Source organism: Jaculus jaculus, chromosome 8, assembly GCF_020740685.1.
Source record: "Jaculus jaculus isolate mJacJac1 chromosome 8, mJacJac1.mat.Y.cur, whole genome shotgun sequence".
Lineage (NCBI taxonomy): Eukaryota > Metazoa > Chordata > Mammalia > Rodentia > Dipodidae > Jaculus > Jaculus jaculus.
This window is the reverse complement of record NC_059109.1, coordinates 125,984,615-126,006,308: the sequence shown is the minus strand read 5'-3', so window position 1 is coordinate 126,006,308 and position 21,694 is coordinate 125,984,615. Positions and strand designations below refer to the sequence as shown.

The window sequence follows — 21,694 nt, the reverse complement described above, 5'->3', positions numbered from 1 at the left end:
CTCTGTGTCTGTCGCTCTCAAATAAATAAATAAATTTTTAAAAAATTCTTAAAAAAAAAAGTGGCATTCTGGGTTCACACAAGGGAAGGAGGACTGCACACGTTGGAATTCCCTACACTATTTTTTCGTTTGTTTTTCGAGGTAGGTCTCCCTCTAGCCCAGTTTGACCTGGAATTCACTCCCCAGTGCTGGGATTAGCCTGGTCACCCTACACTATTTTTGTGTGTATAGATGCTGAGGCTCGCTCTTAACCACTGGACCACACTGCTCTGAGCGGGATCCTGACTTCCAGCCCTACTAATGTAAGAAATACATATACGAGGCTTCCGAAGAATCAGGTATTAGTTCCTCCGCCTCGCCACCCAGATTCGCCTCCCATGTGGCCCTTACCATCTTGAGGTGAGTCTGGGGCAGCCTTGAATGTGTTCAAACCTCACTTTTTTTTTTTCCCCCGAAACTCACCATATATTCTCCAGGTGGCCTTGAACTCACGTCGATCCTCCTAGCTCTGCCTGCACAACCCGCCCCCCGCCCCGGGATCAAAGGCGTGTCCCAGCACACCCGACAAGCAAATCTCGCTTTTTAAAAAAGGATTTATTTTTATTTATTTATTAGAGTGAGAATGGGCGCATCAGAGCCTCTAGTAACGGCAAACGAACTCCAGATGCATGCACGAGCTTACGTGGGAACTGGAGAATTGAGCCTGGGTGCTTAAGCTTAGCAAACATGAGCCTTAACCGCTAAGCCATCTCTCCAGGCCAAATCTCACTTTTGTTTGTTTGTTTTTTGTTCCAGGTTCTCACTATAGAATTCACTATGTAGTCTCAGGGTGGTCTCGAACTCATGGCGATCCACCTACGTCTGCCTCCCCAATGCTGGGATTAAAGGCGTGCGCCACCACGCCGGGCTTGGTGCATATCTCGCTTTTTAATCTGTGCAAAACGCCCATGGCTCCTCTCCCCAGGACGCAGCGAAAACTGGCCCGGGAGGATTCCATCAGGCTCGAGAAGACAGTTTAGCCCTTAAAGGTTAAAAAGCCAGTTTAAAAAAAAAACAAAAAAAAGATTGATGACGCCTACTCCCGCTCCCGCCAAGCCTAACCCTTGCAAGGCAGTGCAGGACCGCCCCACGCGACCCCGGGGTGTGTGGCCAGACGCCGGGAGCCACGCCCCAGGGGACCCACTGGACGCCTCCGGCGCGCGCGCGCCAGGATGGTCCCTGATGACGTCATTCCACTTCCTCTGTAGCCATCCGCCGAGAGAAAAAGTAGTCCCCAGGTGGCGAGGGACCACCCCCCCGTGCCGCCCCCGCACTAGAAGGCACATAAGAGTCTAGAACCCTTCTGGACCAGAGTCAGGATATTTTTTTCGGGTCTCTCTAGGAGCTCCTGGAACCCTGGCAACCTCTCTTCCCGGCGGCGGCGGTGGAAGTAGTCCCGGCGTGCGCTCCAATGGGTTCCTACGCCGCGGGAGTAAGAGGATGGCGACCTCGTCGATGCCGGAGCCGGACAGGGACGCGGACGCGAGAGGCTCGGGTGAGCGTCGGGGGGGAGCCCGGCCTCCCCGCTGCACCCTGCCGTGCATTGGGGCGTCGCCGCGGGGTTTCCGGGCGTCAAGGTCCCGGGCCGGCGGGGCTGTCCGAACGAGGCCCCGGGGTCCCAGGCCCTCTTAGTCGCTCACGCACTTGCCTGAGCGGAAACCCGGCGCCGCCACAAGATGGCGTCGGGCCTGGAGCACAGGCAGCGCCGGGGACAGCCCCGAGTCACCAGGCCCCGAGACCGTCGCTGTCAGCCCCCTCCGCGGGCAGCCCGGGGAGGGGGAGAGCGAACCACTGACCCAGGGGGCCAGCGGGCTGTACCACCAGCCCCGCATCTGGGGGGAGGAGGGATGCTGCGGGGGAAACCACTGCGCCGGGACGGAGGAGGAGGACAGGGCTGAGGTTGCACGCCTGCGGCCACTCTTCCCAGCGAAGAGCCCTTGCCTGGGACTCTTAAGTCTTCCTTATCTTCTCCCGGAAGTTTCCTCTCAATACAGGAGCAAGCCCCGCCCCGTCGATGCTCAGTCTTTGCATCTGCAAAATGGGCGCAAGGATGCGGCTGGGTGGGTGGAGGAGGTTGCTGAGCCCCGGGAAGTGGCCCGCTTGTTTCAGCCCCAGTCACATCTTCTGGCAGAGTGAAAACCCCAGGCCCTACGCTTCACTGTCAGTCGGTTCCCCGAGCCCATGGAGGAGAACGAAGTGGAAAGCAGTAGTGACGCGGGCCCTCGGCCTGGCCAGCTCGAGGAGCCCACTGAGAGCGGCCTGGGAGTGGGCACCTCGGAAGACGTGTCAGCGGACAGCAGCGATGCCGCCACCACCCCTGGGCTGGCTGAGGCCGATGATTCTGGTGTGGGACAAAGCTCAGACAGCGGCAGCTGTTCAGTGGTATGGATGGGGCTCGGTGGCAAGGGAGGAGTCCAGCATGGCAGCCGAGGGTGGGCACCCAGGATGGCTTGCTTGTATCTGGTATTTGTTGCTTCTGAACCAGGCACCGTGCCATGCAGTAGCTCCTGTCGTGAGTTTTCTGAATTAAAACTTGATACCTTATAAGACACACTCCTTTTCTTTCCCTATGCTACAGAAAAGGGAACTGAGGCACGGTGTGTTGACCGAGCCAGGATTCAGATCTGTGCACACTTTTCTCCACTGCACTGCCCCCAGGGTCCTCACTTTCTGAGAGACAGTAACCTAGTTAGAATATTGACCCTGTCTCACATTTCCAGGAAGACCTCTGAATCTCAAGTCTTCCCAGCCATCAAGTGGATCAGGAATGCCTGTTTCTGCAGGTGCAGGGCTGTGACAGAAATATTTTGAACCATCTCTTCATGACCCACCATATTGTAGCCATGTGATCTTGAGCAAGCTATCCAACTTCTTTTTTCCAAATATTTGATTTTTATTTATTTGAGAGAGGGGATGGGTGGGCCAGGGCTTCCAACCACTGCAAACAAACTCCATGTGCATGTGTCACCTTGTGCATCTGGCATACGTGGGTACTGGGGAATCAAATCAAGGTCTTTTGGCTTTACAAGCAAGTGTCTTAACTGCTAAGCCATCTTTCCAGCCCCAAGCTATCCAACTTCTATCCCTCCACTTACTCGCATGTCGAGAAGGAATGAGAAATAGACCTGCCTCTAGTCATTTTCTGGATAGTTTGGAGAGGCAGTGGTCAAATTCTTGACTGCACTTGATGGTGGTCCAAAACAGTGGCTCTCAATTCCCCGGTCCAGGGCTTCATGAAGTCAGCAGAGATGGGCCTGCTGTGTGTCTGGCCCACTCTAAGTTCTGGGGATGTTGTGGAAGAACAAGAGAGAAGTGGTCCAGGCCCCGGTGGGGACTGCTGTGCCATGGGAGCACGTTAGAGTGCAGGGGTGGAGTGGAGGACCCTCTGTTAGGGTGGAGGATGGGATGCAGCCCAGCACGGTGCTTACTTAAGACAGAGCTGCAGCAGGATGCAGGAAGTGGCCCTAACTTGGCCTTGGAGTCAGAGTTGACTTCCTAGAGGAGGTAGCAGTTAAGGCAGTGAGAAATGGTGCTGGAGTGTGAGGTTAGAGGGAGACTATATGGGAAAGGCTGATGGAAACGCCCCTTCTGGCTGTGGCATAGGGTCTGGACAGACCCTTCCCTTGCTCTGAGGTAGCCCCTGAGCAGAGCAATGGGCCTTGGACTTTCTTGGTGAACTTGGGAAATGGTTCTCCTGGTCCTGGGAGGGGTTGAGTGTGTGGATGGCTCCACTTGCCCTTGGACAAGAGGATGCTAGCCAATGGGAACTGGCAAAATGTGCTACCCTCAACTTCCCCTGCTTCCTACCCGCAGGAGGAGGTATCTGAGAGCATCTCAGCGGGTCCCTTGCCTCATGGCTACCTCCCTGATTCATCTTCCGTGGTAGCAGAGGTACCTGGTGGTCCCCTGCCCCAGGTGCACTCCAGCGCTCTCCCGGACCCCAGTGTGCTGGTGTCTGACTGCACGGCTTCCTCCTCAGACCTGGGCTCTGCCATCGACAAGATCATCGAGTCCACTATTGGGCCCGACCTCATCCAGAGTGAGTGGGGAGAGGCCGAGGCCCCCAGAGACAGAGCTGTGTAGAGCCACGTGTCAGAGGGGAGCGGTAACTCAGCTAGCGGTAAATGACACGAGGGTCAATGAGACACCACAGTGAGCCAGTGTGGTGCCGCGCGCGTCAGCACACTCAGTAGTAGAGGAAGCTGGAGCTGACTACCGGGGGCTCATGTAGACACTTGACACAGGGGAGCTCACTGAGCCTCCCAGTAATCCACCGCCCCAAAGTAAATGCTGCCGTCACCCTCACTGACCAGAAGAGAAGTCTGAGGCACCACATCGTAAAATGACTTACCCAGCGACACCATAAGTGAGGGAAGTCCCAGGCAGAGAGCCCAGAGAGGGAACAACAGAGCTTGCACTGTTCAGTAGCACGCCAGCCAGGCCTCTTGTTGTTAGTGAGGACAAAGAGACCCCAACATCTCAGCCCTGACGGTCTGGGAAGCCCACCCTGAGAAAGCGGTGCGGGGACTGCGTCATGACCTTGAGGAAGTTTGGAGAGGAAGAAGGAGAAAATTCCTGGCCTAGTAGTCAAAGACTGGACAGCTGTGGTATCCTAGTGACTGGGCCAGCACCTCAGCCACACCAGCTCTCCCACCAGCCCTGCAGGGGAGGTACCCGAGGCCCAGGGGCAATGCAGCTGATCTCCAGTTGTCAGGTGGGGGCCAGGGATGTGAGCCTACGACTGGGAGCCCCTTTGAGAACCATGACCCTACTGCCTTCTTTGTCAGGCTGCATCCCCGTGACCAGTGCTGAAGAAGGCGGGGCTGAGACCACGCAGTACCTGATCCTGCAGGGTCCAGATGATGGTAAGACCACCCCAGTGCCACACCCAAGGGTCCTGCTGTGGGCAGGAAGACAGGTCCCCGTGTGATCTTACCCACCTCCCTGGTTTCTGACAAGATGGCCTCTGTGGGGAATGTGGATCTGCTTGGGAAGAGCAGCTGTATGTCACAGCCAGTCCTGTCTTCTGCCCTCACCCCTGTCCCCAGGTGCTCCCATGGCATCTCCAATGTCTACTTCCACCCTGGCCCATAGCCTGGCAGCCATCGAGGCCCTGACCGATGGCCCCACATCCACATCCACGTGCCTGGAGCCCCTGGGTGAGCCCACCTCTCTAGCACAGCCACCCCCAGTCCCCAGTGCTGAGGAGCTGGACCTGCAGAACCTGGAGGCCATGATGGAGGTGGTGGTAGTGCAGCAGTTCAAATGCAAGATGTGCCAGTACCGGAGCAGCACCAAGGCTACACTGCTGCGGCACATGCGGGCACGGCACCTCCGCCCAGGTGCGTCTGCGGGGTCAGCAGGCCTGGTGGGGGCAGGGCATGTGGCCAGATGTGGCAGCCCACTTTACCCTTCTCACAGTGGCAGCAGCTTCAGCCAGTAAGAAGAGTCGTCTGCGAAAGTGGGGCAGCTCCACCAAGACCTCAGAGGAGGAAGGACCTGAGGAGGAGGATGATGACGACATTGTAGACGCAGGGGCCATCGATGACCTTGAGGGTAAGCCACCTGAAGTTCTTCACGTAAGATTATCATGAAGATAGTAGTAGAGCCTGGAGTGGCAGCGGCCCCCACCTTTAATCCCTGTGGGTCACTTGAGGTCGAGGTCAGCCTGAGACTGCAAAGTGACTTCCCAGTCAGCCTGGGAGAATGGGCTCGCCAGGGCCTTCAGCCACTGCAAACAAATCCCAGACTTATGTGCCACCTTATGCATCTGGCTTACGTGGATCCTAGGGAATTGAACCTGGGTTCTTTGGCTTTGAAGGCAAGTGCCTTAACCACTAAGCCATCTCTCCATTTGGAGATAGAAACAGGAAAGATCAGGAGTTCAAGGTCATCCTCACTACATAGTGATAAGGCCAGCCTGGACTACATGAGATTGTGTTTCAATCAAAAACCAAAACAGGGCTGGAGAGATGGCTTAGCGGTTAAGCGCTTGCCTGTGAAGCCTAAGGACCCCGGTTCGAGGCTCGGTTCCCCAGGTCCCACGTTAGCCAGATGCACAAGGGGGCGCACGCATCTGGAGTTCGTTTGCAGAGGCTGGAAGCCCTGGCGCGCCCATTCTCTCTGTCTCCCTCTACCTGTCTTTCTCTCTGTGTCTGTCGCTCTCAAATAAATTAAAAAAAAAAATTAAAAAACCAAAACAAAAGCCCTACATGGTGGTGCACGCCTTTAATCCCAGCACTCGAGAGGCTGAGGTAGGAAGATCACCATGAGTTGGAGGTCATCCTGAGACTCCATAGTGAATTCCAGGTCAGCCTGGCCTCGAATAAGGGGGAAAAAAAACCAAACCAAAGAAAAGTTGGTTGTGTTTGTTATTATCATTGTTAGGATTGTGCTGCTACGTGTGTATGCTTGTTCCAGTGTGTGGGCAAACGTGTGCAGGTGCACATGTGGGTATAGAGACCAGAGGTGGAAGTCTGGTGTCTCGCTCTATTGAGTTAGGGCCTGTCACTGAACATGGAGCTCAGCAAATAGGCTACACTAGGTAGTCAGCAAGCCCCGAAGATCCTCCTGTCTCTGCCTGTTTTCTGTTAGTGGCTTTAAGTGTCTTGAGGACTGATTTCTGATTCACATACAGGTGCTGTGTGGAGCTAATAGCAGGTAAGGTACAGAGAAAGGGCTCAGAGAGGGACACTCAGTCCAGAGGGGTCGGAGGGTACCAGAGGGCTTCTGAGAGAGAGCCCCCACTGGTGGGCTTCAGGAAGGAGGGGATAGGGTTGGAAGTAGTCTCTGCCCAAAGATGCTTGGCAAAGGTTCAGCACTGTTCTCCCTCTGTCCACGCAGAAGACAGTGACTACAACCCAGCCGAGGATGAGCCCCGAGGCCGGCAGCTCCGGCTCCAGCGCCCCACCCCTAGTACCCCAAGACCCCGAAGGAGGCCTGGTAGGCCTCGGAAGCTGCCTCGCCTGGAGACCTCAGACCTCCCAGATGGTGAGACTTGGTCATGGGACAGACTGTGTGGTGCATCGGGGTGACTTTACTGCCTCCTACTTAGAGTTCTGGGCACTGAGCGAGCGCAGGCCAAGCAGCAGCCTCACACAGTGGCTCTGCACTTCCTCCCCAAAAAGCCCAGCTCAGCTGATGGTTTAGTCTTTAGGCAGATGCCTTCCGGTGGTAAAGTCACAGCAAGAGAAGAGATTGAGTTTTTATAAGTGAACAGATAAAAGTTGTAAGTAAAAGCCTGGCATGGTGGCACATGCCTTTAATCCCAGCACTTGGGAGGCAGAGGTAGGAGGATCGCTGTGAGTTCGAGGCCACCCTGAAACTGCATAGTTAATTCTAGGTCAGCCTGGACTAGAGTGAGACCCTACCTCCAAAAAAAAAAAAAAAAAAAATGCTGTAAGTGTAAGGGACTTTGCTGAGTACAGCCAGCCCACCAGTGAGGGTGCTGATCTAGATCCAGCTGGCTTGTGGTTGCTGAACAGGTCCCACTTCAGTCATCTGAGAGGGTGCCAGATTAGGATGGGGCATGTCTGACCAGCCTGTGGATCCCACGTGTCAATCAGTGGTCTGGGATGGGGAGTTGGCTGGCTTCTCATCCACTGTCCCAGTGTGTCTGGCTGACTTGTGACCTTTGTGCCCATGGCAGGTGTAGAAGAGCCTCTAGTGAGTTCCCAGAGCGGACAGAGCCTTCCAGAGCCACAGGACCCTGAGGCCCCCAGCTCCTCAGGCCCGGGATGCCTGGGGTCCCTGGGCCAGACATGCAGGGGCCCAGAGGAGCCTGGTGTGAGCCAGTCAGATGCAGAGAACGCAGCCCCCTCCTGCCAGGATGAGCCTGATGTCCCGCCCCGCCGCCGAGGGCGACCCTCTAGGCGGTTCCTAGGCAAAAAGTACCGCAAGTAGGTAGAATGGAACGAAGGTGAGGATGGCCAAGGCTGACGGGTGGCCCCTCGAAGCCTGAGCCGGTCGCCTCCCTGCACTGCCCTGGCAGGTACTACTACAAGTCGCCCAAGCCACTCCTGAGGCCCTATCTGTGCCGCATATGCGGCTCGCGCTTCCTGTCCCACGAGGACCTGCGTTTCCACGTCAACTCCCACGAGCCTGGCGACCCGCAGCTCTTCAAGTGTCTGCAGTGCAGCTACCGCGCTCGCCGCTGGTCCTCACTCAAGGTGTGGTGGCCAGGGGAGTGTGGGGCGGGGGAGGCGCTCAGCAATCTACTTCCAAAAGCGTGGGTGCCCCAAAGCAACCACATCGGAAGGTTTCACTCCAACTTCAAGGCGGGATAGGAGGAGTTCCCTTGAGCTCCCAGGCCACCTGTGTGTGAAAGATGCCTAGCTTTTCCAGCCCTGCTGGGATGTGGGGGATCCTGCAGAGGGCTGCTGCAGATGATTGACGGGGTGCGTAGGGAGGGGTACCCGGATTACAAGGATGACGCTCACATAGCAGACACCACTGACTGGCTTATTCCCACCTCTGGCTGGCAGTGTTGTTTTGTCATACCCAGCAGTAGAGTCTTCCCAGCTGATGGCAGTAATGTATCAGACAGGGCTCCTTCCCTCTGTACCCTAGAGGTACCCCGATGTCTGGGTAATTTCATCATTATGTGACCCAGTGAGGTGGTAGGTGTTTACTACCCTGTTTTACTGGCCCAGGAAAGTACAGCTTGGCACCACCAGTTTTGGGGTTGTAGGTGGTCCTTCAGGGCCTGGAAGGCGTTCCTGTGCTTTCTCCACACAGACTGGGCTGGAGACCTGAGTGTCTCATAGTTTGAAGGGAGGGGTCTGCCACTGCAAGGTCCCTTCACCCTGAGCCTCAGCTTCCATTTGTCACACTGGAAGCCAGCGAGGCACAGGGCAGGCCTCTCTGAGGAGAATGCCCTGGATCCTGGCAGCAGGATTTGCTGTGCACACTCGCCCCAAGGCTGTGGGCATAGGCAGGGCAGGGAGGGGGAGCTTAGCCCACCGTCCCTCCTCTCCTAGGAGCACATGTTCAACCACGTGGGCAGCAAGCCCTACAAGTGTGACGAGTGCAGCTACACCAGCGTCTACCGGAAGGACGTCATCCGGCACGCAGCCGTGCACAGCCGGGACCGGTCAGTGGCCTGTGTGGGGCAGGGAATGCGGGGGCCCGGGACCCCCTGAGTGTGACCTGGGTGCAGGCTCCTTGCACTGTGGCACAGGTCAGGGCCGGGAGAGGCAGATGTCCTCAGGGCCGTGGTGACCACTCACTGAATTTTGGATTAGTGAGACCCTACCTTGGAGAAGAAAAACAAAGAGAGAAGGAAAGATAGATCGATTGATTCCAGTCACCAGGTCGAATGCCTGCTGTGCAGTTTGTGGACCTGCTCTGAGCTCTAGTGCAGCGTATTCTGTAATTGGAGTTGGAGGGGAGAGCCTGTCTTGGGCTAGCCAAGTACAGGACCTCCACTGCACCTCAGCATTCTCGCTGGTAGACTCCCACTGGGGAGATGCAACCCTAGGAGAAGGGGGCACAGGTGACCAGGAGTACTCAGGACTGAGACTGGGTCTGGAGGACACGAGGGTCTTGGGTGGGCATGGGAAAAGCCATAGTTTAATGCTTAGATCTTCCTTTCCTAGGAAGAAGAGGCCAGATCCGGTGAGTGTGGGGCCCTGGCCTGGGAAGGGAGTCTGCCAGGGCTGCTGGTGCGTGGGGGGTGGGGACAGGAGGTGAGGGCTCTTGGCCGCCTCCCCTGCTGTCCATCTGATGATGACTTGTGCCTTTCTAGCCCCCGAAGCTGAACTCGTTTCCTTGCCCTGTGTGTGGCCGTGTGTACCCCATGCAGAAGCGGCTGACGCAGCACATGAAGACGCACAGCACCGAGAAGCCCCACATGTGCGATAAGGTGGGTGGGGCCTGGGGCACAAGCGCGCTGGAGACTGGCAGTCCCAGACCTCCCGCCTAACTCCTGTGCCCGCCAACAGTGTGGAAAGTCTTTTAAGAAGCGCTACACTTTCAAGATGCACCTGCTCACACACATCCAGGCTGTCGCCAACCGCAGGTACATCACCCATCAGCGGCCCCTGCGGATGGGAGCCACACCTTCCCTCTTTCAAACTGCCTCTGAGCTTCCGTCCTGCACACTGCCTCCAGGTTCAAATGTGAGTTCTGCGAGTTTGTTTGTGAGGACAAGAAAGTGCTGCTGAATCACCAGCTGTCCCACATCAGTGACAAGCCTTTCAAGTGCAGCTTTTGTCCCTACCGCACCTTCCGGGAAGACTTCCTTCTGTCTCACGTGGCTGTCAAACACACAGGTCAGGCCCAGCACAGCCCAGTGCTCTACAACCTCGCACGGTGGGAACAGGCTTGTCCTTACCCTGCCAGGAGGATTCTTGTGGCCTGTTCCCTCTGGCCTATGCCTACCTCCAGCCCGCCTGCTGTCCTCTGATAGCCCTGGGCCGGTCGCTTTCTCCCTTGCACCTGAGCCGTGAAAGGGAGAACAACTTCCACTTGGTCTGGGACTGGGCCATGCTGGGTCTCAGTGGGTGGACTGTATTCCAAGCACAGCGGCATGTGACAGGCCAGAGAAAGTGGTCCTCTGTCCCCTTGGTGCCAGCCTCTGAGAGCCCAGGCTTCCCTTGACCAGTGTCTGACTACCTGGAAGTGGGTCACTCACAAGGGGAGTGTGTAGTCATGTGACCTTGAGGGTGGGCACTGGCAGGAAATACACATGTGGAGCGAGCTCCTGGCTTTGCTGTGGTCTGCCAGCGTGGGCAGCGGCGTGCATTTGTCCGAGTGGGGCTGCCTTGCCGGGGGGTAGTGGATGCCAGCATTCCCCTGTGCCCACAGGGGCCAAGCCCTTCGCCTGTGAGTACTGCCACTTCAGCACTCGCCACAAGAAGAACCTGCGGCTGCACGTTCGGTGCCGACACGCGGGCAGCTTTGAGGAGTGGGGGCGGCGCCACCCCGAGGAGCCCCCCTCCCGCCGCCGCCCTTTCTTCTCTCTGCAGCAGATAGAGGAGCTGAAGCAGCAGCACGGTGCAGCCCCCGGGCCACCGCCCAGCTCTCCCACTCCTCCTGAGGTAGGCCACCCAACCAGCAGCCCGTGGGATGGGGCATGGCCAGGGTGGCAGCGTCATGCCACCTCTCCCATCCCCAGCGTCCTCGTCGGCACGTTGATTCTTACCTCTGCAGCTATGGCAGAGACCAGCAGGGCTGCTCGTGCAGCAGCTGTAGGCTTAGAGTGGGCTGGCTTTACAGTAGGTCTGGAGAATGACAATGACAGTATCTATTGTGACAGTAGTGGGTTCTTATTTTTATTATTATTCACAACTTCCATAATTGTAAACAATATCCCATGTTAATTCTCTCCCTCCCACCACTTTCCCCTTTGAATCTCCACTTTCCATCATCTCTCCCACCCCCGTCTCAATCAGCCTTTCTTTTATTTTGATGTCATGCTGGTGGCGGGCTCTTATATGTAGAATCATTCCAAAGCTTGGTGGTCCAGAGCTGGCGTGGCACTACCCTGGTGGTCAAGTACCAAGCTCTCTCAATATCTGCATAGCCATCCTAGGCCCTTGACCTTCATCTTTGTAGTTGTCCTCACGGTCTGGTATAGGTGCAGGAGAATCCCAGCCAGATTGCAGAAGGGAAGCAAGAGGAAGGGATGGGGCAGGTGGGACAAGGTAAGAAAAGTGCCGGCCATCAGCCCACCTGTCTTCCTTGTGAACTTTACCAGAAGGTCCTTGCTTAGCTATGTGGCAGCAGCTTACTACTTGTAAGATACCCTGAGAATTAAAGCCTTGGACCTGGGTATCATGAAGATAAATACTCTTAGCAATAAGGAAGGAAGGATGGATTGGACTTGGGGCAAATAGCCAGTGTTTTCTGTCACGAGCACACCCAGCCAGGAAGATACCCAGCCAGTGTGCTGACAGAACATGGGCTCTGGAGCTGGCTCTCTTGGATTCAAATCCTTGCCCTCACAAGTGATTTCACCTCACATGCCCTCTTTAGCACCTTCAAAAATGGCAGTGAGTGCTCGCTTTGGCAGCACACGTATGGAATGATGCAGAGAAGACTAGCATGGTCCCTGCACAAGGATGACATGTAAATCCATGAAGTGTTTCATGTATTTTTTTTTTTATTTTTAGAGAGAGAAAGAATTGGTGTGCCATGGCCTCAGCTACCGCCATTGAACTCCAGACACTTGCGCCACTTAGTGAGCATGTACAACCTGGTGCTTGCCTCACCTTTGTACGTCTGGCTTATGTGGGATCTGGAGAGTCAAATATGGGTCCTTGGGCTTCACAGGCAAGCGCCTTAACCACTGGGCCACCTCTCCACATTCCTTTTTTTTTTTTTTTTTTTTTTGTTTCTTTGAGGCACGGTCTCACTCTAGCTCAGGCTGACCTGGAATTCACTATGTTATGTCAGGGCAGCCTTGAACTCTTGGCAATCCTCCTACCTCTGCCTCCCAGCTCTTTTTTTTTTTAAAAATATGGAATGCAAGCTGGGAGTGGTGTGGTGCATGCTTTTAATCCCAGCACTCAGGAGGCAGAGGTAGCAGGATTACCATGGGTTCAAGGCTGCCCTGACATAACATATTGAATTCCAGGTCAGCCTGAGCTAGAGTGAGACTCTACCTCAAAAAACCAAAAAACAGAATGGCAACAAAAAAAAAAAAAAGGTGAAAAATGGCAGTGAGATGCAGCAGGTACAAATGGGAAATGAGCTTGGATCAGGGGCACCCACCCCTTTCAGGTTTGGCCCTGTTTCCAACCTTAGGCCCCCTCAGAGGCTGCGTCTTTCCAGTCAGCCGAGCCTCCCCCACTGCTCTGTCCTGATACCCTGAATGGCGCCACCATCATCTACCAGCAAGGTGAGCCTTGATGGAGACTGGGATCCTAGGCGGCAAGGCAGGGAGATGGGGAGGGTGGCATTGGGAACCAAGTGTGTAGCCACTCTCAGGCCCAGATTCCACCCCATCTAGGAGCTGAGGAGTCTACTGCAATGGCCACACAGACTGCCTTGGATCTGCTGTTGAACATGAGTGCTCAGCGGGAGCTGGGGGCCACAGCTTTGCAGGTGAGCACACAGGATCGGCCCCATCCAACAACCAGCCTGCCAGCTCTGTAGAGAGCAGTAACTGATCTATCTGTTCCCAGTTGACCAAGGACAGGTCAGACAGCCCAGTGGGCAAACTCAAGGGAACTGGTTCTGCAGACAGAGAAGGTAGACCCTCCGCCAGGGTACTCTCCAAGTGCCGGTGACCATTGCCACCCCGAGGGACATGAGCTTTCTTTGCCCATGGTTCCTGGGCCCTGCTCTTGTTTGGCTTTCTATCCTGCTTGTTCCTTTCCGCCTTGTTCCTCAGGGGGCTGCCTCGGGGTTTGAACTAGTTTCCCATCTTCCAAGATCCTGGAGCAGTAACGTGCTGCCAAGCTGGGCAGGGCAGAGGAAACTCCCTATTGGAGGGAAGCTAACACTGGACCTGAAAGTCCTAGCACGTAGTTAGCATTTGGACACAGAGAGATTTGTTTTGTTATATAATGTGTCATTCTTTATGATTTTTGTTTAAATATCCCTAAAAATCCAAGTGTGGTGGCACATGCCTTTAATCTCAGTACTGAGGAGGCAGAGATAGGAGGATCACTGTGAGTTCCAGGCCACCCTGAAATTACATAGTGAATTCCAGGTCAGCCTGAGCTAGAGAAAGACTCTACCTCAAAAAAAAATCAGGGTTAGAGGGGTGGTTTAGTGGTTAAGCACTTGCCTGTGAAGCCTAAGGACCCCAGTTTGAGGCTTGATTCTCCAGGACCTATGTAAGCCAGATGCACAAGAGGCCGCATGCGTCTGGAGTTCATTTGCAGTGGCTGGAGGCCCTGGTGTGCTCATTCTCTTTCTCCCTCCCTCCCTTTCTGTCTCTGTCTCTCTCTGCCTCTTTCTCTCTGTGTCTGTCACTCTCAAATAAATAAATAAAAGTAAAAAAATTTTAAAGCCCAAAAATAAAAAAAAAATCAAAGGCCTCTCCCAACCTTCATGCCAAGATTTATGTAAACATTCATGTGTTGGAATTTTTCTGTTGCTGTTTTCGAATTAGGTTCTCTCTAGCCCAGGCTGACCTGAAACTTATGTTGTAGTCTCAGGCTGGCCACAAACTCACAGAGATCCTCCCACCTCTACCTCCTGAGTGCTGGAATTAAAGGCATAAGCCACCATGTCCAGTTTTTCATGTGTGTATTTTTATAGGAGTTTTACCTATTTGAAAAAATAATAATAAATGGAGGGCTGGAGAGATGGCTTAGTGGTTAAAGGGCTTTCTTGCAAAGCCAAAAGATTCAGGTTTGAATCTCCAGGTCCCATGTAAGCCAGATGCATAAGGTGGCACATGCATAGGGAGTTAGTTTGCAATGGCTAGAGGGCGCCACCCCAGTGCTCTTTCTCTCTTGTATCTCTCTCTGCTTATAAATAAATAAATAAATAAAACCTTTTAAAAAACTTGGTGTGGTGGCACACGCCTTTAATCCCACCACTTGGGAGGCAGAGGTTGGTATCACTGTGAGTTTGAGGCCACCCTGAGACTACATAGTGAATTCCAGGTCAGCCTCAGCTAGAGTGAGACCCTACCTCAAAAAAGAAAGAAAGGAAGGAAGGATGAATGAATGAATTGCAGGCAGGCATGGTGACAAGCACATTTAATCCCAGCACTTGGTAGACTGGAGGATTTTTTTGAGTTCAAGACCAGCCTTGGGCTACAGAGTGAGTTCCAGGTCAGTCTGGGCTAGAGTGAGATCCTGCTTTAAAAAAAAAAAAAAAAAGAGGGCTGGAGAGATGGCTTAGCGGTTAAGCGCTTGCCTATGAAGCCTAAGGACCCCTGTTCAAGGCTCGGTTCCCTAGGTCCCACGTTAGCCAGCTGCATAAGGGGGCGCACGCATCTGGAGTTCGTTTGCGGAGGCTGGAAGCCCTGGCGCGCCCACTCTCTCTCTCTCCCTCTATCTGTCTTTCTCTCTGTGTCGCTCTCAAATAAAAAAAAAAAAAAAAAAAAAAAAAGATAAAATGGGCCAGACATGGTGGTGCACACCTTTAATCCCAGTATTTGGGAGGCAGAAGTAGGATTGCTGTGAGTTCAAGGCCACCCTGAGACTACATCACAGTGAATTCAAGGTCAGCCTAAGCTAGTGAGACCCTACCTTTAAAAAAAAAAAAAAAGTGGGGGTGGCTGGAGAGATAGCTCACTGGCTAAGGTACTTTTCTGCAAAGCCTAATGACCCAGTTTTGGCTCCCCAGTACTCACACAAAGCCAGATACACAATGTAGCACATGTATCTGTCATGCCCATTCTCTTTCTCTCTCTCTAGCTCTCTTGCTAATAAATTTTAAAAGTTTTTTTTTTAATGCTTTTATTTATTTGAGAGAGAAAGAGGCAGAGAGGAGTGGGTGCGCCAGGGCCTCTAGCCACTGTAAACTCCAAATGCATATGTCATCTTGTGCATCTGGCTTTATATTACTGGGGAATTGAACCTGGGTCCTTTGGCTTTGCCGGCCAGCGCCTTAACCACTAAGCCCTCTCTCCAGCCCCAATTTTTTTTTTTTTTTAAATGGTATTACGTTGGGGCCGAGGAGGTATCTCAAGTGTAAAGGTGCTTGCTCCACTAGCCTGATGACCAGATATACTATACTATATTTTGATTTCTCTTCAGATCATTTTAGTGTTTCAGATTCTCAGCATCCTTGTAAAACTGGACAGAAAGTAACTCATGCATCTCTCATAATGGCAACAGAGTCAGGAGAACCCTGAAGCTCGCAAGCCAGCTTGTCTGGTCTCTAGCAGCAAACCATAGGAGAGACCTTGCCTCAAAACTAGGTGGAAGGAGGAGACCCCCGGGCTGGCCTCTAGCATCCATACACATGCAGTGGGGAGTGCACCATCTGTGCTCCTCAGCACCATGCTTATCTTCTTCACCCAGGATGTGGTGTCCAGCCAGGCCAGCACTTGCTTGTGCCATTTTTTTCCAAATATTTTTCTTTCTTTCTTTCTTTCTTTGCAAGCAGAGAGAGACAGAGAGAGAGAATGGGTGCGCCAGGGCCTCTAGCCACTGCAAATGAACTGCAGACACGTTCGCCATCTTGTGGCTTTTACAAGAGTACTGAGGAATCACACCCAGCCCAGAGCTGGAGTAATGGCTTAGTAGTGAAGGCATTTGCCTGCGAAGCCTAAGGACCCAAGTTTAATTCTGCAGGACCCACGTAAGTCAAATGCACAAGATGGCGCATGCATCTGTAGTTCCTTTGCAGGGGCTACAGGCCCTGGCGCCCCATTTTCTCTCTCTCTCTCAAATAAATTTAATTAAATAATAAAAACACAACCACCCCAGCAGGCTTTGCAAGCAAGTGCCTTCAACCACTCAGCCATCTCCAGCCCCACACTGCCCATTCTCGTCACTCTGCAGGTGCCGAGTGGGCTTTGTTTTAGAAAGAACTTGGGGTGTTCAAGTGAGTGGGGGCAGTAGAGGCTCGGCCAGCGGTGGACGAGCTTGGGGGCAGCAGGCTGGAGGAGGTCCTGCGCAGCGGCAGCCTCTTGCCAGGCCCCATCGGTCCTGATCGCCACTGCTGCTGCAGGTGGCCGTGGTAAAGTCAGGCATGGAAGCGGAGTTAACATCTCCTGGTGGCCAGCCCTGTCCTGAAGACACCACTCCACAAGTGGTGACGCTCCATGTGGCCGAGCCAGGGCCCAGTGTGGCCACCGAGAACCAGCTAGCCCCCCCTGACCTACAGCAGATTGCCTTGCCGCCGTTTGGTGGGCCTGGTTACAGTGTCATCACCGCGCCCCCCATGGAGGAGGGGACGTCAGCCCCTGGCACACCTTACAGGTAGGTAGTCTTCCTTCTACAAGGCCTTTCAGCCTTTTGCAGGTGCTGAGGCAGATGTGGGCACTGTCCACTCCAGCCCAGTTAGCAGGAGGCAGAACAAGATTCTGTCCTGTGTAGGGCAGGAGCTGCCATTCTTGGGCCACTCCCTGTTCTGGGAACTTAGTCCTCATGGTCCCGCTTTGCCCACTCCTGTAAGACCCGTTTCCCTCCTTTTCCAAATGAGGAAACAGGCTAGTAAGGGCAGGAAAAGTGGCCTAGGGTCAGATGCATAGGAAGTGAGGCTCTAAACTCTGGTTCTCAAGTCCATGTACTTTTTGGGTTTCTTTTGATGGAGGGTCTCACTCTAGCCCAGGCTGCCCTCAAACTTACTGAGATCCTTCTACCTCAGCCTCCCAGGTGCTGGGTGTTGGGATTAAAGGTGTGACCACACTCAGCCTTTCATTTATTTCTATTTTTATTGTTATAACTAATTATTACTTTGGCATATCCTTTATCCTTAGCATCCCTGTCCCCAGTTTGGAGCAAGCTTGGGCTCCTTTGCCAGTAGTTGCAGCCTGGCATTTGAGATTGGCTTCCTTACGGTGCAAGTTTGGGGCAAAAATATTTTCCTTCTCACTAATCTACTAGGCCATTGGAGGGACCCTAGATCCGGTGCTGGAACAAGGGTCAGGAGCCCTCCTCAGCCAGCACCTGCACAGACCACCTCAGGATGCTGGTTGACAGAGCCGTCCTATTTGCTCCTGTTGGCTTTTCCTTCTCCTGTCCCTCTTGGCTAGAACTCCTGGGTTGCTACCCCCTGCCCAGCAAGGAAGAGGGGTCAGCTTCCTTGCAAAGCAGAATTCTGGGTTCAGTAACCATTTATGGAAGAGAGCAGAGGCCTTGCCAGTACAGATAGAGTTGTGTGTTTACTCAGTGTTAGACCTCCAGGCAGTCTTTGGTGGCCACTACTCTCAAGTGATGATGCTGTTTGGGAGGGATTCCTATGACCCCCCCATCCTCTCCTAGAACCCCACCTCAAACCTCCCTTCTCTGTGCTCTCAGTGAGGAGCCTCCAGGGGAGGCATCCCAGGCTGTGGTTGTAAGTGACACACTCAAGGAGCCTGGCACCCACTACATCATGGCAGCCGATGGAACCCAGCTGCATCACATTGAGGTGAGCTTGGGGGTAGCCACCATCCCTACCCCATCGCTCACCCCACGCCTCCTCAGCACCTCATACTGCGGGCTCTCTTCACAGTTGACTGCAGATGGTTCCATCTCCTTCCCCACCCCGGATACCCTGACCTCTGGAGCCAAATGGCCCCTGCTACAGTGTGGGGGGCTGACCAGAGATGGCCCTGAGGCCTCATCTTCAGCCAAGATCCACCAGGTGGGGGTCCCCCAGGGCTCGGCCTCCCCACCTCCTGCAGCCAGCAAAGCCCTGGGCCTGGTGGTGCCACCCTCCTCACCATCTGCAGCCGCTGCCTCATCAAAGAAGTTCTCCTGCAAAGTGTGTGCAGAGGCCTTCCCAGGCCGAGCCGAGATGGAAAGTCACAAACGGGCACATGCTGGGCCTGCCGCCTTCAAGTGCCCTGACTGCCCCTTCAGTGCCCGCCAGTGGCCTGAGGTCCGGGTAGGTATTCCCTGCTATGCCTCTGCCTTCACTCTGTGGCCACTCAGGCACCCGTTACTGAGCACCCTCTCAAAGTCCTCTTCTGCTCTGTAGGGTTAGAGGTGATTCAGCAAGATCTCAGTTCTCAGGGAACTGCCTCTTTAGGAGACCAGCCAGACATGAAGTGACTAATGTTTCCAGTATACAGGACAGAATGCAGACCTGGGGGGAGCAAGCCAGTGGGTGAGGTGCTGGTGAAGATGCTAGAGAAATGATGGGCCAGGCTATGGGAATACAGGCACAGAAGGTGGTGGGTGGTATGCGTGTGGAGCAGGGAACTGAACTGCTGGAGGATAAGAGGGCCAGAGCTTTAAGGCCAGTGGGGCCACAGTGAAGACAGAGAGTGGGGCAGCTTGTGGTCCATTTCTGGGACTCCCTCCTCTTGCCTGAGGGTTCCCACATTCATCCAGCAGTGCGTCCCGAGCTTGGCGAGTGGCTGGAACCTAGAACCCCACTGTCCATGTTGAGACAGGCAAAGCAAGCCCTAGAATGCCCGGGTCCCATTCAGCCCCTCTAAGTGACATACAATACGAAGCACAAAGCAAGATGGGACTTCCCAGGGACCTTATGGTGGAGTCTCTGTCTTCTGCCTCTCCGGGCCCACGAGGCCAGTCTCAATTGTGTCTATACTTTTGGCTCAGCTCCTCATGGGTGCCCAGGGATTTAGTTTTCCTGAGGGCTTGCTGCCATCCATCCTGACCCAGCGGTGTGTGGCCTCTACCCTGTACAGGAGCACATGGCGCAGCACTCGAGCCTGAGACCCCACCAGTGCAGCCAGTGCAGCTTTGCCTCCAAGAACAAGAAGGACCTGCGGCGGCACATGCTCACCCACACCAATGAGAAGCCTTTCTCGTGCCACCTCTGTGGGCAGCGGTGAGGCCAGGCACAGCCAGGAGCAAGGGGGTCCCATGGGCACACCTGGTGGAGCTGCCTCCAGCTGCCTCCTTCCTCCTTAGTTTCAACCGGAATGGGCACCTCAAGTTTCACATCCAGCGGCTGCACAGCGCCGACGGAAGGAAGACGGGGCCTCCTGCGGCCCGGGCCTCAGCTCCGGCCCCCACTCAGACCATCATCCTCAACAGCGATGATGAGACCCTGGCCACTCTGCACAGTGAGCAGTGGCCCCTGGGCCACAGGATGGGTCGGGGTGGGTCCATGGGCACCTCTGGGCTGGGGCACATAGGTTTCCTCAAAGACTGTGGGTGAGCACCCTCCTCTGTGCCTAGCTGCCCTCCAGTCTGGTCACGGAGTCTTGGGCTCAGAACGGCTGCAGCAGGCACTGGGCCAGGAACACATCATTGTAGCCCAGGAACAGACAGTGACCAATCAGGTAAGAGCCAGGGTCAGAGGGGCCTGAAGACAGGATGGGGCCGTATATATACCTGAGGCTAGAGCTGGCTTGACCCTGGCAGGAAGAAGCCACCTATATCCAAGAAATCACTACAGCAGATGGCCAGACGGTACAGCACCTGGTGACTGCTGACAACCAGGTGAGCTGCCGCCTCCTTCTCACCAAGGCCTGCTTGGGAGGAAACGACCTCTCCTAGGTCCACCCATGCAGCTGTATTGCAGGGGGTGGCCTTGGCCCACTGTGCCTTCCTCCTTGAGCTCTGCCAAGTGGGGTCCTAGCACTGCCACCTCCCACCCTTTCTTTAGGTGCAGTACATCATCTCTCAGGACGGTGTCCAGCACCTACTGCCTCAGGAGTATGTCGTGGTCCCTGATGGCCACCATATCCAGGTAAGCCAGGCCAGGGGTGAGGTGGACTTGGAAGAAGCCTTCTCTCTCGGAGGAGACTATTCCTAGGATCACTTGGTTGGATTCCTATCTTTAGGTCCAGGAGGGCCAGATCACACACATCCAGTATGAGCAAGGTGCCCCATTCCTGCAGGAGTCCCAGGTAGGGTGTTTGGGTGACTAGAAAGAGCTGGGGTTTGGAGAGGCTCCTCCAGGGCCGCACTTCATTGGCTTTTTCCCTCCAGATCCAGTATGTGCCTGTGTCCCCAGGCCAGCAGCTTGTCACTCAGGCTCAACTTGAGGCTGCAGCACATTCTGCTGTTACAGGTATAGGCTAGAACCGGGCGGCTGGGAGGCTGGGGCCAGACCTGGCTGCTGGGGCTCAGGCTCACCGAGCTTTTCTCTTTTCTGGCAGCGGTGGCTGATGCTGCCATGGCCCAAGCCCAGGGCCTGTTTGGCACTGAGGAAGCAGTGCCTGAACACATTCAACAGCTGCAGCACCAGGGCATCGAGTATGACGTCATCACCCTGACAGACGACTGAGCCCCTTGGGCCCAGTGCACATTATGGATATCGAGGCCAGCTCTTCTGGGAACAGGAGGACCCACCTTCCTGTCCTACTTAGGGCCTCCACATTCTGAGCAGCCAGAATCTTGTGACTCCAAAGGAGCCAGACCTGTGCTGTTGGGGTTGGGGGGCAGTCATGGGCCCCAGCCACAATACACTGGGTGCCCCAGCCTGCAGGCAGGCTTTGAAAGAGATTTATTTTTGTTTGGATGGACCCACTGGCCCTCATTCTCAATAAAGGGACCAGAGTCCAGCCCGGACAGCGCTTTGTTGACTTGCTGACAGCTTGAACCAGTCAAGGACCAGGAAACAAAGCAGGAGCCTGTGAACAGCCCCCTCCAGGTGGAGGCTGCTGGCTCTACAGTCAGCTGGCCCTGCCTCTGTAAGTATGGTGGCCCACCCAAGGGCAGACCCGTGTGTGTGCAGTCTTCATCTCAGGAGAGGGCTGAGCTGGGGAGAGCCTTGCCAAAACCTGCACACTTTGCTTTCTCCCCTGGCCCTCATAGGGCCAAGTGCTGTACCCTGAAGCCTGTGGTGGCTCTGAAGCTGTGCTTCCTCCTGAGCTTTGACTAACACATCCAGCAGCCCATTTGTGCATGAGGCTTCAAGAACAGCAAGTCTGGTTAGGCTGGGGCCCAGCTGCTGGTCCTCAGAGGTATCTGCAGTTGGGGTCTGGACCCAGATGACGCAGGCTCTGAACTCCAGTCTGCTGAGCACAGTCAGAAGCTACCAGGAACCCAGTCTTGTGGGGACCCAGAAATAGGGTGTGAAAACCTAAGGGGCATGAACAGGTGCACCTAGACATGGCATGGCTTGGTCACAGAGTAGCTCCAGACAGCCTCCTGAATTGCCCTCAAGACCCTCACAC

General features: G+C 54.7%; 1 protein-coding gene and 1 pseudogene across 1 annotated transcript; both read left to right on the top strand.

Moving 5' to 3' along the window:
- Positions 1–1,390: 1,390 nt before the first annotated feature.
- Positions 1,391–21,086, top strand: Znf335 (zinc finger protein 335). Its single transcript, XM_045156424.1, has 28 exons — positions 1,391–1,534; positions 2,171–2,421; positions 3,853–4,078; positions 4,827–4,904; positions 5,088–5,381; positions 5,461–5,595; positions 6,883–7,029; positions 7,688–7,937; positions 8,030–8,207; positions 9,018–9,130; positions 9,636–9,654; positions 9,785–9,901; positions 9,981–10,057; positions 10,150–10,310; positions 10,846–11,078; positions 12,787–12,880; positions 12,992–13,086; positions 16,621–16,871; positions 17,913–18,024; positions 18,109–18,483; positions 19,253–19,395; positions 19,479–19,633; positions 19,749–19,852; positions 19,935–20,012; positions 20,179–20,262; positions 20,357–20,422; positions 20,505–20,586; positions 20,675–21,086. Exons 2-28 carry the CDS (start codon positions 2,221–2,223, stop codon positions 20,800–20,802), a joined length of 3,996 nt encoding a protein of 1,331 aa, XP_045012359.1. The 5' UTR covers positions 1,391–1,534; positions 2,171–2,220; the 3' UTR covers positions 20,803–21,086.
- LOC123463128 lies at positions 12,037–12,136 on the top strand (annotated as a pseudogene).
- Positions 21,087–21,694: the final 608 nt, after the last annotated feature.

What these genes read in the sequence shown, in the direction of transcription:
- Znf335 (XM_045156424.1), top strand. Translation starts at nt 2,221, where the DNA reads ATGGAGGAGAACGAAGTGGAAAGCAGTAGTGACGCGGGCCCTCGGCCT. An exon ending in CGTGGCTGTCAAACACACAG is followed by an intron (nt 10,311 to 10,845) that starts GTCAGGCCCAGC and finishes CTGTGCCCACAG; the next exon opens with GGGCCAAGCCCTTCGCCTGT. An exon ending in TGGGGGCCACAGCTTTGCAG is followed by an intron (nt 13,087 to 16,620) that starts GTGAGCACACAG and finishes CTGCTGCTGCAG; the next exon opens with GTGGCCGTGGTAAAGTCAGG.